At 48.7% G+C, this 14,178-nt stretch overlaps 1 protein-coding gene across 1 annotated transcript in view; it reads right to left on the bottom strand.

The window, feature by feature from the left end:
• Positions 1-1,120: 1,120 nt before the first annotated feature.
• Positions 1,121-14,178, bottom strand: part of SH3BP5 (SH3 domain binding protein 5) — a 51,788-nt gene continuing 38,730 nt past the window's right edge. The window contains exons 5-9 of the mRNA XM_032991215.2: positions 12,161-12,291; positions 8,287-8,329; positions 6,161-6,380; positions 3,300-3,557; positions 1,121-2,568 (exon numbers count right to left, since the gene is read on the bottom strand). Coding sequence (XP_032847106.2) covers positions 2,387-2,568; positions 3,300-3,557; positions 6,161-6,380; positions 8,287-8,329; positions 12,161-12,291 — 834 coding nt within the window. The 3' untranslated portion in view covers positions 1,121-2,386. The remainder of the gene's footprint in view (positions 2,569-3,299; positions 3,558-6,160; positions 6,381-8,286; positions 8,330-12,160; positions 12,292-14,178) is intronic.

Genomic DNA, 14,178 nt, shown 5'->3' with positions numbered 1-14,178 from the left:
GCCTGTTTGCTTGCACATTTGAAGGCTGAGTTACCTGCCAAGTCCGGTGGTCGCCGAAGGAAGAAGGCTGCAGCAAGGTCTGTAAACAAATCTTGCAGAAGCAAGGTGTAAAAGTAAGGGTGTGGTGGGTTCCACACCCTCTGGTACTTCCCCATCAATGGTTTTTGCCCTGCTGGGAGCTGAACCCAGGCAGGACATGTGCAAGGCAGCCCATGCAACTCTTCGTATCCTGCTGAACATACAATTAATTCACTGCCAAAGTGCAGGGAGTTTGGGTTTCCAGTTAGAACTGGCAAGATGAGAGGAAATTTGATAGTAAGAGAGCTAAAAAAATTAAGACACACACACACACAAAAAAACACACAACAAAGAAACCACCACCAAAAAACCATACCCAAACCACCCAGAAAAGTAATAGGGGCTGGCTAGCAAGTCTGCAAAAATAAGATATTCAACCACAAATACCTCTGCTGATTTTTCTAACTCTATACTGCACAGACAGTAGCTTAACTACGAAAGTTTAAGTAAAAACAACTAGTCCAGTGTGGCACTTCTGCACTGCTTTTCATTTCGTGTTTAACAGCGTCAGCCCCAGCTTCTCCCCAAGCGATGCTCACACCAGGAGCTGGAACCACTCGCTTCTTTCCCAAGCATTCTCTGGGCTGGGAAACGCCATGGCAGAGTTCTGCCTTCAGCTCTCTGGAAGATGGAAATATCTGAAGCTATTACAGCTTAACAGCTATAACGTGCTGAATCTAATTTTTATGAAAACAGGTTTCTTTACCTCCAGTTCTGCACGGCCTTAGAGCACATTCCAGCAGCACGAAGTACAGAGGTGTCACGTAACAGAATACCTTCCTCCCTTCTGCATACTAAGGCATTTTGGAAAGCTTGGCTAAAGCTCTGGTCTCGTGTAGTTCAGAGTAACAGGTGAACCGCGGGTGCAGGGCTTCAAGGAGCTGGAAGCAACAGTTGTCCACGTAGTGCAAAGGCATCTCACGCCAAAGAGAGTGACAGCGGGCCACCGGCTTCCACTGGGAGCGTGTGAAGACTAAACTTGCTGCAGGAGAAGATTCAGTTCTTTGTGCTTGAGATACACTTCGCTTGCACAGACTCGAAATGTGGAAAACAAAAACGTTTACTGTAGTGTGAAGAATTTTACATTGAGAATAGATACACAAGCTGTGGCAGGGACAAAATACAACAGGACTGCAAAAACATAGAATAGAAAATACCTCGGGGGCAATACTAAATTCCCATCAAATTAACAATATAAACTGACATTTTTAGATAAAATGGTGCTTTCAGAAATGCTTAGCCACCAAAACTGAAGAGTCCTAGGATTTTTACTACCACTTATTAGCATAATTACCAGACACTACTACTGCCTAACAGCTGCTGGCAAAACATGCCTGTGCCCTTTCTAATTTTATTGAACATTTTCTCTAGGGCATACTAAAATCCCAAGTCCCTTTAACAGTTATAAAACCCCACACAGTACAACCTACAGAAAAACTTAAGAACACATTGTCAATCTACACTGGCAATTCCTTTTCTTCATGCATATTTCAAGGGCGAATCCCTTGTCGTAACTGTCCTGAAAACATCTATGACTCCCATTCTCGAGCGAAAAAAACACTTAAAGTGCTGAAAAAGAATACTTCACTTCTCAGGGGAGGGGAAGGGCAAGGGGTCAACCAACTCTTTTTGGTCACTGGAACCACCCTCAAGAGTCCCAGCCAGACCCGGGAAGGTGGCTAGAAAGGGCCTCCCACCACTGGGGGTTACCATCCCCTGTCTGTCTGTCTGTCTGTCTCTTACCACCAGTTTTTACAGCCATGACTCATCTCTCTCCTTTCCATGAGCACCAAGGGAAGAGTGAAGGCTTTCAGACCCCACACATGCAACAGCTTTCCTGTGTACAAAATATTTCTACAGTTTCAGCGTAATACAGACAAATACGGATGTTTAAAGAGTGTGCCACTTGTACTCGAGAGATCCACTGTATCTAAAGAGCATTTCGTTCTACAAAACTGAAGCCAAACCGCTCTCTGCAAATGTCTGGCTTGAATTTCAGACCCCCCTATTGGCATGAATTTACACAGGAACGTAACTAGTTATTGCTTCAGCCAGGCTGCTACAAAACAATTTACAGAGTCTGTGAAATATGAGCACAGCTTAAACATTTGATAACTTGTCCGGCTTACAAAGGATTTACTGAATAAAAACTTCAGCCCTCCACATCAATTAGACTTCTTAGTGCAGTTTTAAATTCTTAAACGCTTAAGATTTGGCATGTATTATTGGCACAATGTTCTTCAAACACTTAGAAGTTCATGTATAAATATTTATACTCCCATTAATCAGGACAGGGCACAAGGAGGACTCAGCCAATCTGGGCAGCTTTTCTGCCCGCGCAGATTCCCTCTTTGATTTTCATGCACTGAAGGGAGAGCTGCTTCATTCGGTTATCCAAAGCCAACCCTTCAGTGGAGCTGCTCCTGGTGCTGCTCCTATTCTTGTTCACTCTGTCGCTTGTCTTGTTCTCAGCCCCTTCTGCCCTATCCCCTGCAAAGAAAGGATTAAACTAGATGTTAAACCCAGATTTCATTCTGCAACTTCAGCTTCAAGCGGCTGCCTCTGCAGCTTCCTTTGCCAAAGCGTGCAAAAAAAAAAAAAAAAAAAAAAAAAATAGGAGCAAGAGCAAGATGCTTCAAAGAAACTGAAGTTGGACTTCCAAGCCACACTCCTCTTGTGCACTGCATCAGCAAATTACAGTGTAAACAGCCTTAGGTTCAAGCACACAGGAGCGGTGGTAATCCTCTAGTCTGAATTTGTCAGCAAGAACTGGAAGAGCCTGCAAGAGCTTCTGTATGGCACGTTATTTTGTTTGGGTTTTTTGTTGTTTTTTTTTTTTTTTTCCCCTGAAAAGCAGGATTTTCAGCTAGCAGGACAGTAATCAAAAACAAAACAAAACAAAAAAAAACCAAAACCTCAGATTTTCCTTAAAATTAACGTACCATCAGAATCCCACCGATCACTTACTTCATGAGAAACCTTGAACTCCCTCCACTGAGACAGGGCTGGGGAACCTTCCCAGCCAGGGGGAGGATCATTAAACCATCTGAGCTGTCATCGTTCACTGCGGGACGCAGCGCTGCCCTTCCCCAGGGAAGCGGCCAGCGGGTCAGAGCTCAGCGAGCTGGCGAGACGCCGAGGGCAGCTCAGAAGGTTTTTTTTTTTCCTGCTCCCTTTACGAAGCCGAAAAGCACCGGCCCGGGGTATCCGGCTGTGCGTACCTCGCTCCGCCTCGCACTCGGGGGAGGACGCCCCGCTGCACTCGCTTCGGGGGCCGAGGACGGGAAAGATCAGCCCGAACTCCGAGAGGGAGACGGGGCTGGGCAGATCCAGGCTCCCGGGTCGCGGCGCGGGAGGAAACGGAGCGGGCACCTCGCAGGGGCTCGTAGGACCGGAGCTGAAGCTGGACACCGACTGAGTTTCCGAATCTTCGGATACGAAGCTGCTGCCGTTGTCATCCTCAAACGCTTCCGAGGCCACTGCAACGTTCAAAGAAGAGTTCTGTCAGCATACCTGCCCCCCCCCCCCCCCCTCCCCTCCTGAGCCTTCTCAGGTTTGCACCGTCCCGTGCCGAGACGCTCTTGGATTTTGACCGCTCCTGCTGCCCCCTCCCCAGCTGGCTTCGACCCCTTGACTTCAGTCCGTAGCTTGGGCTTGGGCCCAGGCCCCTGCGCCCGCCTGAGCCAGCAGCATCTCGACCCCAGCAGACTCCTGGTTCGTTAAGGCCTTAATTAGAAGGCAGATTGCTTTCGCCTTATCTTCCCGCTTTTGCGGCTGAATTCCAGCATGAACTCCCGAGGTGTCTTTTCGGACGAGGATCACCACGCAACAACCAGATTTAAAAAAGCCCCGCCCACATATATCATTTTCCCTGCTCACGTCTGCTCAGATCTGAATTCTAATTAAAGCAAACCAGCTCCAAGTTGTCTGGCTCGATTTAGCTGCGGGCTCTTTGTTAGCAACAGGAAAAGGAACCCATTAAAGGAGGTTCCATTTTGTGCAACATACAGGTGTAGATTTTGCTGAAATTCAACATTTTTCAGTCTTGGCTCGTGGCAGGATGGGAACCTAGGAACCAAAGACTTCTGCACACAAGTAGTCCCACTGGGATCAGAATGGTTTTTTCCACGCACCAGCCTCTGCACAACAAAAGTGTGTGCTGGAATCACACCGGTCTGAAGAAGCCCCAAGAAGAGCAAGACATTTACAGTGACCTGAGGTTATCTCCAGTTACGCCTCCTTGCGATTCCTGCCATTGTTAGAGAGGCTCAGAACCGCCCCGAAAGAGCGGCAGGAAGGAGCAAAGCAGCAGCGTTAACGAAATGGCTCAAAGGAGACATTTCAAAGCAGTTCTGCTGCTCCCCTGGCAGCCCGGGGCTCGCGTGCACCACTCGGCATGAAGGGTGCCAGCAGTCACAGTTCCTGCAGAGAGGTTCAGCCTCTTCCTGCTCTATCTGTAGATTGCAGAACTGTACTTACAGTTGCAGAATTGACCTAAAAAGCTTCAAACATAGAATGGATAACAGCATTATCCACCGTCCTGAGCCCCCTCCGGAGCACTTTGTGTTCAAAAGTCTCTCAGCTTGTGGTTTGGGTTTTCTTGTTTTGTTTTTAATGATGTCAAATCCAAGGTTGCAGAGGGGCGTTTCTTCTCACATGCTGTGTTTTATCAATACATGGTGAGCAATACAGGTAACTTTGCAGAGGGTGAAAGCAATAAATGGGTGGGCAAAAAAGATGTTTCCAGTTACAGGAGTCCCCTCATTGCCGAGAAGCACCGACACACCAGCCTAGTCTACAACAAGCACAACTTAAATGGTAGCTTATTTATCAGAGTCTAAACCTCCCATACCACACAGGAGCACCTGCTAAGGGCCAAAAAACTCTTGCTGATGAGGCGTTTTACTCCACTCCAGCAGAAAGAAATCAAGTTGTAAAAGGGCCTCGATGAAAACCACCCCGCCACGTTAACAGCACGGGAGCTGAACCTGCCGAGGCTATTTTGGTTATGATGTCTGGCAGGCTGCTAGTCCTACCGGAGGTAACCCAGCTCTGCGCCGGCACTAGATGCACCCTGGAGTCCTTCCACACACGGCTGACTGGGCAATTCAGAGAAGGACGAGCCCGTCCCTGCCGGCAGACTCAGCAGGGGCCAGCAAGCAGTGGCTCTGAATTAACTTCCCTGGCTCTTTCCACCCCTACGTCCCAGCCCCCTGAGCTCTTCCAGCACAAGAAAACCCTCAACACAGTGATACCCAAGGCTCTTGGGAGGCCGCCTGCGTGAGGAGGGGGGACCTGCGGGTACCCAAGGAGGCAATCCCTGCCTAACTCGGAAAGGCTCAACCTTGAGACTCTGGCAAGCCAGAAGACGTGCAGCCGTACCAAAACTCAGCAGCAGCAGCGAGCCCAGACACCGCGGCCACTTGCTGTGGCGATTTCTTGCCGCTGCAGAGGACCAAGGGCAGCCCAGGGCTGCCCCCCCAGCTCCCACAGCACGGCCGGGCCGCACCGCAGACCGACTGGGTCCTCGGCACGAGGGCACGGCGCATTCAGCCCTCGGGTCCTGTCATCATCAACTCCTGCAGTCCTGACTCAGACTTTTCCCGGCAGAAATGGAGCTGATACACAAATTAAACTGGGATTTGGGGGACTGGGCAGCAAAAAAAGACTTTCTGCATCAAGAAGGGGAGAAATTATACAAGAGGGAAGAAAAAGTGGGCCACGTGCAATGTTCATCTATCCGCTTTCACCCAGAGCTAGACCACCAGCACCACCAGCATCTCTGGCTTAGAAGCACGCTTTGAAGTACATTAATTCCATTCCTTTCATACAGCACTGTACAGAAAACAACAGCAACGCTAAGGGAACAGCTGATGCACTTAAACCCATATCCCTTCCCCTTGAAAAATAGCTACTAAAGAATACAATCAACTCCCGTAATAACGAGAAGTGTAACGGGTCAGCCCCAGTCCCACAACAGCCAGCGAATTTCAAACTGCAGAATACGCAGAGCAGCCTTCATCTCAGCATTTCTCAGAACGCCCACGGGATATTCCCAGGCAGGGCATCTCTCTGGACTCACCGGAGATGGTGTCCGACTCCAGTTTACTTGCCGACAGGTCTTCCACAGAGGTACTGCTCCCTTCCGCACCCACGCCACATCCCCGGGGCCCCATGGCAGTGGACCGTCTCCTCTCGTGAATCTCATCTGAGATCATCTCCAGGTTTTTCAAGGCAGTCTTATACTCTCCCTTTGCCAGGGCCAGTTTTGCCTGCAGGTCATCCACCGTTTTCTTCAGTTGCTAACCAGGGAGACAGGCATTAGATGAGCTTTCATTATGAACGACGCCCAGCGAGCGGTTCCCGTCACACGTCCGCCCGACTCGGCTCTGCACTGCCAAGCTGGCGTAAACCAGGGTTTGCATCTCCGTGATGGGAGAGCTCATAATTCAAGAGGAACCTGGTGCAAGCGGTAGCACTTGTGCAGGAGACAGCAGCGAGCCAAACCATGGCAGCCAGGGGTTGGCACTGCCTCTGGAGCACGGTAACGGCCCCCGACTAAGCACAGAGCACGGGCCCCCCCCGTTCACACGCGGGATTTCTCGTTAACACGGGTGCAGCTCTCAACAGTGTGTCACTGCTTATCCCACAGCCACCCCAAAGGGTTTGCTGGCAGCCCCTGCCCGAGGGGCACAGCACGGCTGTGGGTCACCCCTAAAGGGACTGAGCCCCTCTGTCCTCTCAGCACCAAACCCCATCACTTCTTGCTCGCTGAACCAGCAGACCAGAAAGCAGCAAGCCTCAAACCCTGACAGCTGCAACGCAGAAACTGCTGCATCCCCAAAGACAAACCCCACTCTACAGCAAGGGCAAGTGTTGTACACCCCATCTCCCAGTGGTAAAACACTACTTGGGTATCCACAGCTGTCTCAAGTCTGGTTTATATTGTACATTAAAAGCAATCTGTGCTCTCTTTTGTATTACATTTTCTTCAGGAAGGCACCTAGCAGCTGTCACAGAGAAGCAACAGGCCCCCAAACAGCAGGCCTTCACCCGTGGAGAAAAGATTTCTCAAAAGATGCCTGTAGCCAGAAGGGATTATTGGGCTGGCTGCCAGCCTGGGACGGGCAAGGGTTTGGCTCCGCGCAGCGGCTGCCGACCTCGGCTGCACAGGCAGGCGAGAGAGGAGCAGGGGCAGCCCAAACCTGGATCCTGGCAAGGAAGAGGCGCACGCCGGACTCTCTGTGCCTTATAAAGAGCCGCTGCACCTCAGACAGCCCAGGGAAGGGCTCACACAAAGAAGGTGTGGGACATAACCTTGCACCCCGGGCAAGGAATGGGAATCTTCTTCTAGCTGACCTAGCACCCCGCCGGAGCCTTCCTGCCCCCGCGGCACAAGGAAACGTGCTCCACTTGGGCCCCGTGCACGTCCCACGCACCTACAGCGCCAGCCACTCCACCCTTCGACTCAGAGGAGCCAGGCTCCCAGGTTTTGAGGGCCACGTGCAGCAAAAGCCACTCAACTAGAAAGCGAGCGATCCTCGCGTCTGAATGTTTAGTGCGACTTTTTTCTCCCACCGCCGGCAGCTCCGCGGGCAAGGGCTGCCAGAGCTGGGGCTACCGTCCCGCGCGGGGCCACCGTGCCCACCCCGGGGCGTGTGCTGTGCCCAAGCACTGGCTAGACATGGTTCCTCCACACAGGAGTGTGGTGCAGAGCTGCCAAATAAAGCCCTGGCAGCCTAGCCAGCCAAACCCAAAATCCCACTTGTGCCAAACGCAAAATCAGAAATTCCCATCCGGGTGATGTTTGGGTACTACAAACTGGCCGCTCGTTCTGTTAATTGACCCAACCGGTGAACGGAAAAGAGCACCCCAAGCACAGTTAAACAGCCTGATGCATAAAACATAGGGAAACAAACAAACCAACCAACCCCAGAGGCTTCGAACTACAAAAAGTAAAAACAGTCAAACCCTATTTGTTCGGTTCTGGCAGTGAGCAGCAGTGTTAGAACACTCTTCTTTGACACATGGAAACAAAGACTCTCGGTCTTTTATCTTTAAAATGTGCTGAGCAAATTGCTCAAGTGGTTTTGAATTGAATTGGTTTTGTACAGAAGCGTAACACAGTTGTCAGAGCACTTTAGATGTAATTTCAGTATTTACCATAAGCAGTAAAGAGTTTTAGATGGATCTGAATTACACACGTACCTCTAGTTGGACGTAATACTTCGCCTTGAGTTCAAAATAAGGCCTGTGGAAAAACAAAGAACAATTGTTTACCATCAGTGGGACTGAATGCAGAGTACTGGAGTGGCAGTTGCTTTCTTTGTAGCGTTTACACAGCTATTTTGTATTTCACTGTAATCCCAAGAGACGACTATCTAGATGATGGAACACCTACACGTGCTCTTGATGTCTCTCTCTTCCCCTCTAATATATCTACCTCAAAAGACCCATGAGAAATAAAAATAAATTGCAAAATTCCAGCTTTTGGAGCTGACAGCATAATTCCTGCAGGCCTAGATTCTGCAACATGTCCAGCTTCAGGCATAGGCACCCTCTCTGTATCCATCTAACTTCTGAGACCACGGCATATGTAAATTCCCCACAGAAGGTGAACCTCAGGCTTCCCCATGTTTGGATGTGGAGGCTGAGGGGCAGTTCTTAGGTTTTTTTCAGTGAAGGAGGGGGATGAGGAGGTCAGAGCACGGCGTGCAAGGGCCCAGCACTTCCCGGCAGCGGCCCGCCAGGCGCTGCCCTGCCGCTGCACAGCCCTGCAAGAGCTCCCCTGGGCACCGGGGACAGGGTCACGCTCAGTCCGCTCCCACCACAGACAACAAAACTTGCTTGTAAGGTTGCAGAACAGGGCCAGAAGAGGTGCAGCACAAAGCCTAGAAACCACCTTCCAGCTTCAAAGTTTTAAGCCCACAAGCCAGTATCATCTGATTTCTACCCTGACGGCGAGCCTCGTCTGAGCTGGAAGTCCTACTGCAGCTACATTTTGGACTGTGCACCAGAACTCAGGAGCATAAAACTGGCTTTCTGATCCTATATGCTCTGAAGGGCTGAATTCACTACGCAGTCATACACAAAATGACCGAGTCACACTTCCCTGTGACTAGGTTATTTCGTAGCTTCCGTGTTTTTAATCAACCTCCCGACTGTCACTAGAAGCACAGCCAAGTCTGTGATGTTTCCAGTGACTCTGATCCAGTCAAACTGCACCCCTGCCTTCCTTCACTGGGACATAACCCTGCCAAAGTCTACACAGATGGACCTGCCCGGCATGGTAAAACATCACAGATGGGAGTCTGGATCCAACAGTTAAAGGGCTCCTACAGCTGTGCCCCAAAAGAGGGCAGACACGCAGACGAAGCAGCGTTGCAGGGAAAACAGTGAAACCCACTCACCTCGAATCTCCTGATTCTCTCCCTTCCTTACCCTGGTGCCAACTGGGAGGGAACAACCAGGCTTGAACCCTAACCTCCCATCAGCTTCCTCAAGCCAGGGGGAAAAGTCCCCTTTCTATCAATAAAGAAGCACGTGTGCGTTTGCGTGGTGTGAAAAAAAATAATATAAATATATATATATGTATCTATATGTATGAGTAGGCATGTTTACAGCTAACAGACAAGCAAGATGCCACCTGAGCCAGGAAAAGGATACCAACAGCCTGACATGTAGGAGGCCAAACGTAGGCACTCTTCCTCACTCACCGCTAACACACAGCCGGGCACCTGACGCCAGCACACAGCAACGCACTGGCAGGGCAGGCACTGGCAGCCCCTCGGGTCCCTTCATTCTCTTACACCCACGACCCCGTAGCTATTGAAGCCTGGTCCGTGACACAGCACGGCTGGGGGATCGTCCACTGGTGCAACCGGTGTCCTACCCCATCAGCCCGCCAAGTCCACGACAGTGAGTAGTCAAGCAAAGTGCTTTTAAAAGTAGGTGACAGGAAGAGCAAAAGGCACTTTGCCCAAGTCACCAGAGCAGAAAGTGACTTCCAAAAACCAGCTAATACAGGCGAGTTCGTTATCCTACAGCTCAGAGGCACTGAGCCAGATGATCTGGCAACTGTTAAGAACGTGCAGCCGTATGCACATTCATAGCTTACGAGTAAGCACCCAGACACAAAATTAAAAGCAAAACCAAAACAAAACAATCCAATAATCATCCACTCATCAACTTTACATGGCAAATCATCTAAATGACTTTCCTCCAGGCTCTCCCAGTCTTACTTTCAAATAGTAATGCTTTAAGCATCTCAATCCAGACTGAAGTGAGGAGCAAATGCAAATCATTTTTGCATGTAAAGGAGCAACTCATTCAGCATATCTACCCATGAGTTTATGGAGAGAAAGGATGGACAACATGGGCCTGAAAGGCCCAGACATTACAGCCAACCCTCCCGCACCACCCAGGGAGAAGGGCAGAGCACTTTTCAGGAAGGATTTAACACCAGCAAAGCAGCTAGTAGCCAGTTACACCCTACAATACAAGCAGCCACAAATTCAGCAGCCTCATTTCCCAGTTTTATGCAGCCACTTGCCAGCACTGATGTTTTCAGCTCAGTTTCAATTCTTCTTTCCATGAAAGCTGCAGTGCTGACAGACGACTGACTTTTCCAGCACCCCTGTTGTATGACTTCAAATGCATCCAACAATAAGCATGTTTGGGCCATCAGGCATCTTCCACTTTCATACTGGGTTAGACTTGGCGTTTCTGTACACCCCTTAATAAGGGATCACCAAACCACCCTACCCAGGTAGCTTATGCTGCAGTCAGCCCTGCTGTGAGACAAAGGAATATGCTGGGATCCTTCCACACTAGTGAAATCCGGCTCGTCCTGAGGAGGATGACACAAGACAACACCCTCACGAGGGTAGTTTCAGCAAGGAAATGAGGACTCAGAAGGAAAAGCACACAAGAGGCAGCTGGGGCATCAGGCTCAGCACCATCACTGTTATAAAACGGTATGTAGGATCCCACTGACAACTTATCAGGGTCTTCACTTTAAATCTTATTGTAAGGAAGAAACTCCTAGCAGACAAACCACTTCTCAGATATTGATTTTATCCAGAGGAATCTGTCATTTAGTGATCTGATGATGTTTTTCACAGTCCCTGTGCAGTGCTAGACAAACAGCACGCAGCTCATTCTCGGAAGCCACACTGCTACCCTGTTTCAGCAAACATGCTTGAATCATCCTTGAGAAGTGATAATCCTTTCTTGAATTGAGCAGCCACCAATCAAAATAGATTCTTAGTTGACCGATTTCACTAAAAAGTAATTTTTAGATGGAGGGCTTAAAAGCTAAATACAGCAAGCAGATTGTTTAGACAAGCTACAGTCTGGAAATATAAAGAAAACAACTGCGAAATACAAAGAGGATTAAGAATTGGTTGTAAACAGGGCCAAAATTTTAAACAGGTTCTCAGCAAAAAGCTGTTTCATTTCTCGGCGACAGAGCAAAACTGCACATTGAATGCAGACACATTTATTAACGACACTTGCTGCTTAGCTGTGCATCTCCTTCCCCAAGAACAGTTCTAGGACAGCTTCACTACGGCAGCGTTAGGAGTAAACAAGTCTGATGTACAGCATGCTACTCTGATTCAGTCTCGCACCTTCCAGGTTTCTGTCACTTGCTTTGTTGCTCTTCTAACTAAAAATAAAAACTAAACAGCAAACAACCCTACTCTGCGAAACATCCACATCCAGAGCTCTGTGATTCTGTAGGCAGCATCTATGTGAATCCCATGAGCCTGTTTCTCAAGTCACACACCACCCAAGGGTGGTGCACTAGAACACGACTAAGGATATGCCCAGAAAAGGTTTCTTATTACATTTAGTTCACCTGTCTATCTAGTCAGGTGCTTCAAAAGACACTCGGAAGGGCAACAAACACAAGGACTAATACCAGTACCAGTTGTGCTGCGAGTCTGTCACACGCAGACAGGAGCCCAAGGCGGGAGGTAGACAGGGCAACACACTTCCACAAATTTGAAAAACCCCACAGACTCAGTATCTCCCACAAACACACTTCACCACTGCACTTGCCTCCAAACGTAAAACATACTTTGATTTATTGATGGCTCTTTTCAGCTTCTTCTCCAGCTGTTTCATCCTTCCCATGGCAGCATTGTATTTGGCTGCAGTCTCCTTATGAACCAACTCACTTCTCGTTTTGGTCTGTTCCGCCTCCATGACCTTCAAAAGGGAAAATACAGGTTGAATGGCAAGACACAACGATTAATTTCTTATTATTTTAATTAACAGCATATTCCTAATCTCTCCAATCGGCTCATATTAGGAAAGTGAGGGTACAGAAAACACAACTTTCAATGAACCTACTTAACAGTCTTTCCTGAAAGGAGCAGCGGTATGTCAGATTTGCAAGCACTGTGTTAATTATGACAGAGGCGTTACGGACTCTTGCATAATATCTCTTAGGGGAAGCTCAGAAGAGCCTCAAATTTCAGGATCATTCATTTTATTACCCCGTTAGACACACAGGAGCAGAGCAGCGCGAGCACAAGTCACATGTACATTTCAGTGTGATTCCAGTCCAGTTCCATTGACCAGCGCTGCTCCTGTTCCCCCCCTGGTTCTCCCCTGGAGCCTGCCTTTCCCCGGGGGGGGCCCGCAGGCTGCTCGGCCCCCACCCGCAGCCCCACCACTCTGCACAGAGCTGAAAACCAACCCCGGCGGCGGGAGGACCGAAAAGCACTTCAGCCTGAATCACCAGAAAACAGAGAGTCCAGCGACTGATGGTTTGCAGAAGGCCAGCAAGCTGCTCCCCGTGGCTGGTCTGGGCCTTCCCTGGCCAGCCGGGCTGCAGCCACGCACACGAGCTGGCAAATTCTCCAAGCAATCGTTTCTTCAAAGCTTTCTAAACAAACACTCACTGCCCTGGCATTCTGCAGCAATCGGGCGTCTACAAAAGCAACAGGAAAAGGAGGTGTCCCTCCATTAGCTGCTCTGCTGGTATCCCATAGCCAGGCTTTGCCAGTAATTCTATCCAGGGTACTTTTATTGTGCAAATTTGAGATGTCAGAGGTTCGAGTCAGAAAACTTGCCATCTCAAATGTACTAGCAGTCAAAATCCAGACAGGGAGGTAAAGGGTTTGTTTAAAGTAAGGAAAGTGGTGACACCTCTCCATTGGTCTGACAACGAGGAGAAAGCCGGCACTTCTCAGGCTCCCTCTCTTGCAGCTATGAAGGCATCCATACAGAAAGTGATTTTCTCCAGTACTGGATTTTGAAATGTCTCAGCTGTGAAACCAACTACTCCGCAACTTCAAGCAAATTTGCTCCAGCTGCCTCCCACCACCAGAACATGCATCTGAGCTCTTAGATCTAGAGAGATTATTCAAGATATCTTGATTTTAAATAACCTCATCCACAAAGTTCTAATTTCTTGAAAGTGTCCTTGCCCTCAGGCTGAACTGAACAGGGAAAAGAGCATGGCCAACACTGACTTGCTTGGAGTGCTGCTCCTCTCAGGAAAATGGTCATGTTGTCCTTTCCGATGCCTAAACGAAAGAGTGAAACTGCTACACGCAAAAGCTTAACTACATCAGCATCAACTAGAAGCTTTTGCTGTCATAACCGAAGGCCATGTTTTGCTCATCTGCACACACCACTTATTTTTAAAGAAGTTGCTACAGAACTTTAAACTACAAGAAAGATTTTTCAAAGGCTCTTTTGATTAGATATAAACTAATATACTCGACTCCAACACCCTTCAACAATTTTATATATAAATAAGACATCCACTTTCCAAGAAAGGTCAAAAAAAAAAAAATCTATCTGATTCTTAACAGGCTCTCACCTGCATCCTGAAAACAAGCTGCAGCCCTGTATCTTGAACAACTGTTCAAAAGCTAGATTGATGCAATGACTTTCCCTAGTGAAATATGTCAGACAAGGCTGGTTTTAGCATGGAAGTCTCTTAAATTAAAACGCAGTCTCCAAAGACTGCACAGAAGCTAGTTTGCCTTCTTTGTAGTGTGGCAAGGAAACTGCAATTTAAAAATGCTGGAAGCTACAAAATAATGGAATGGCTGGAATTTGCCAATGCTCAATTACACCTCA

The sequence above is a fragment of the Tyto alba genome, unplaced genomic scaffold (assembly GCF_018691265.1).
Source record: "Tyto alba isolate M040663 unplaced genomic scaffold, T.alba_DEE_v4.0 Super-Scaffold_46, whole genome shotgun sequence".
NCBI classification, from domain to species: Eukaryota; Metazoa; Chordata; class Aves; order Strigiformes; family Tytonidae; genus Tyto; species Tyto alba.
Note: the sequence above shows the minus strand (reverse complement) of the source record. Positions and strands in the feature narration are given on the sequence as shown.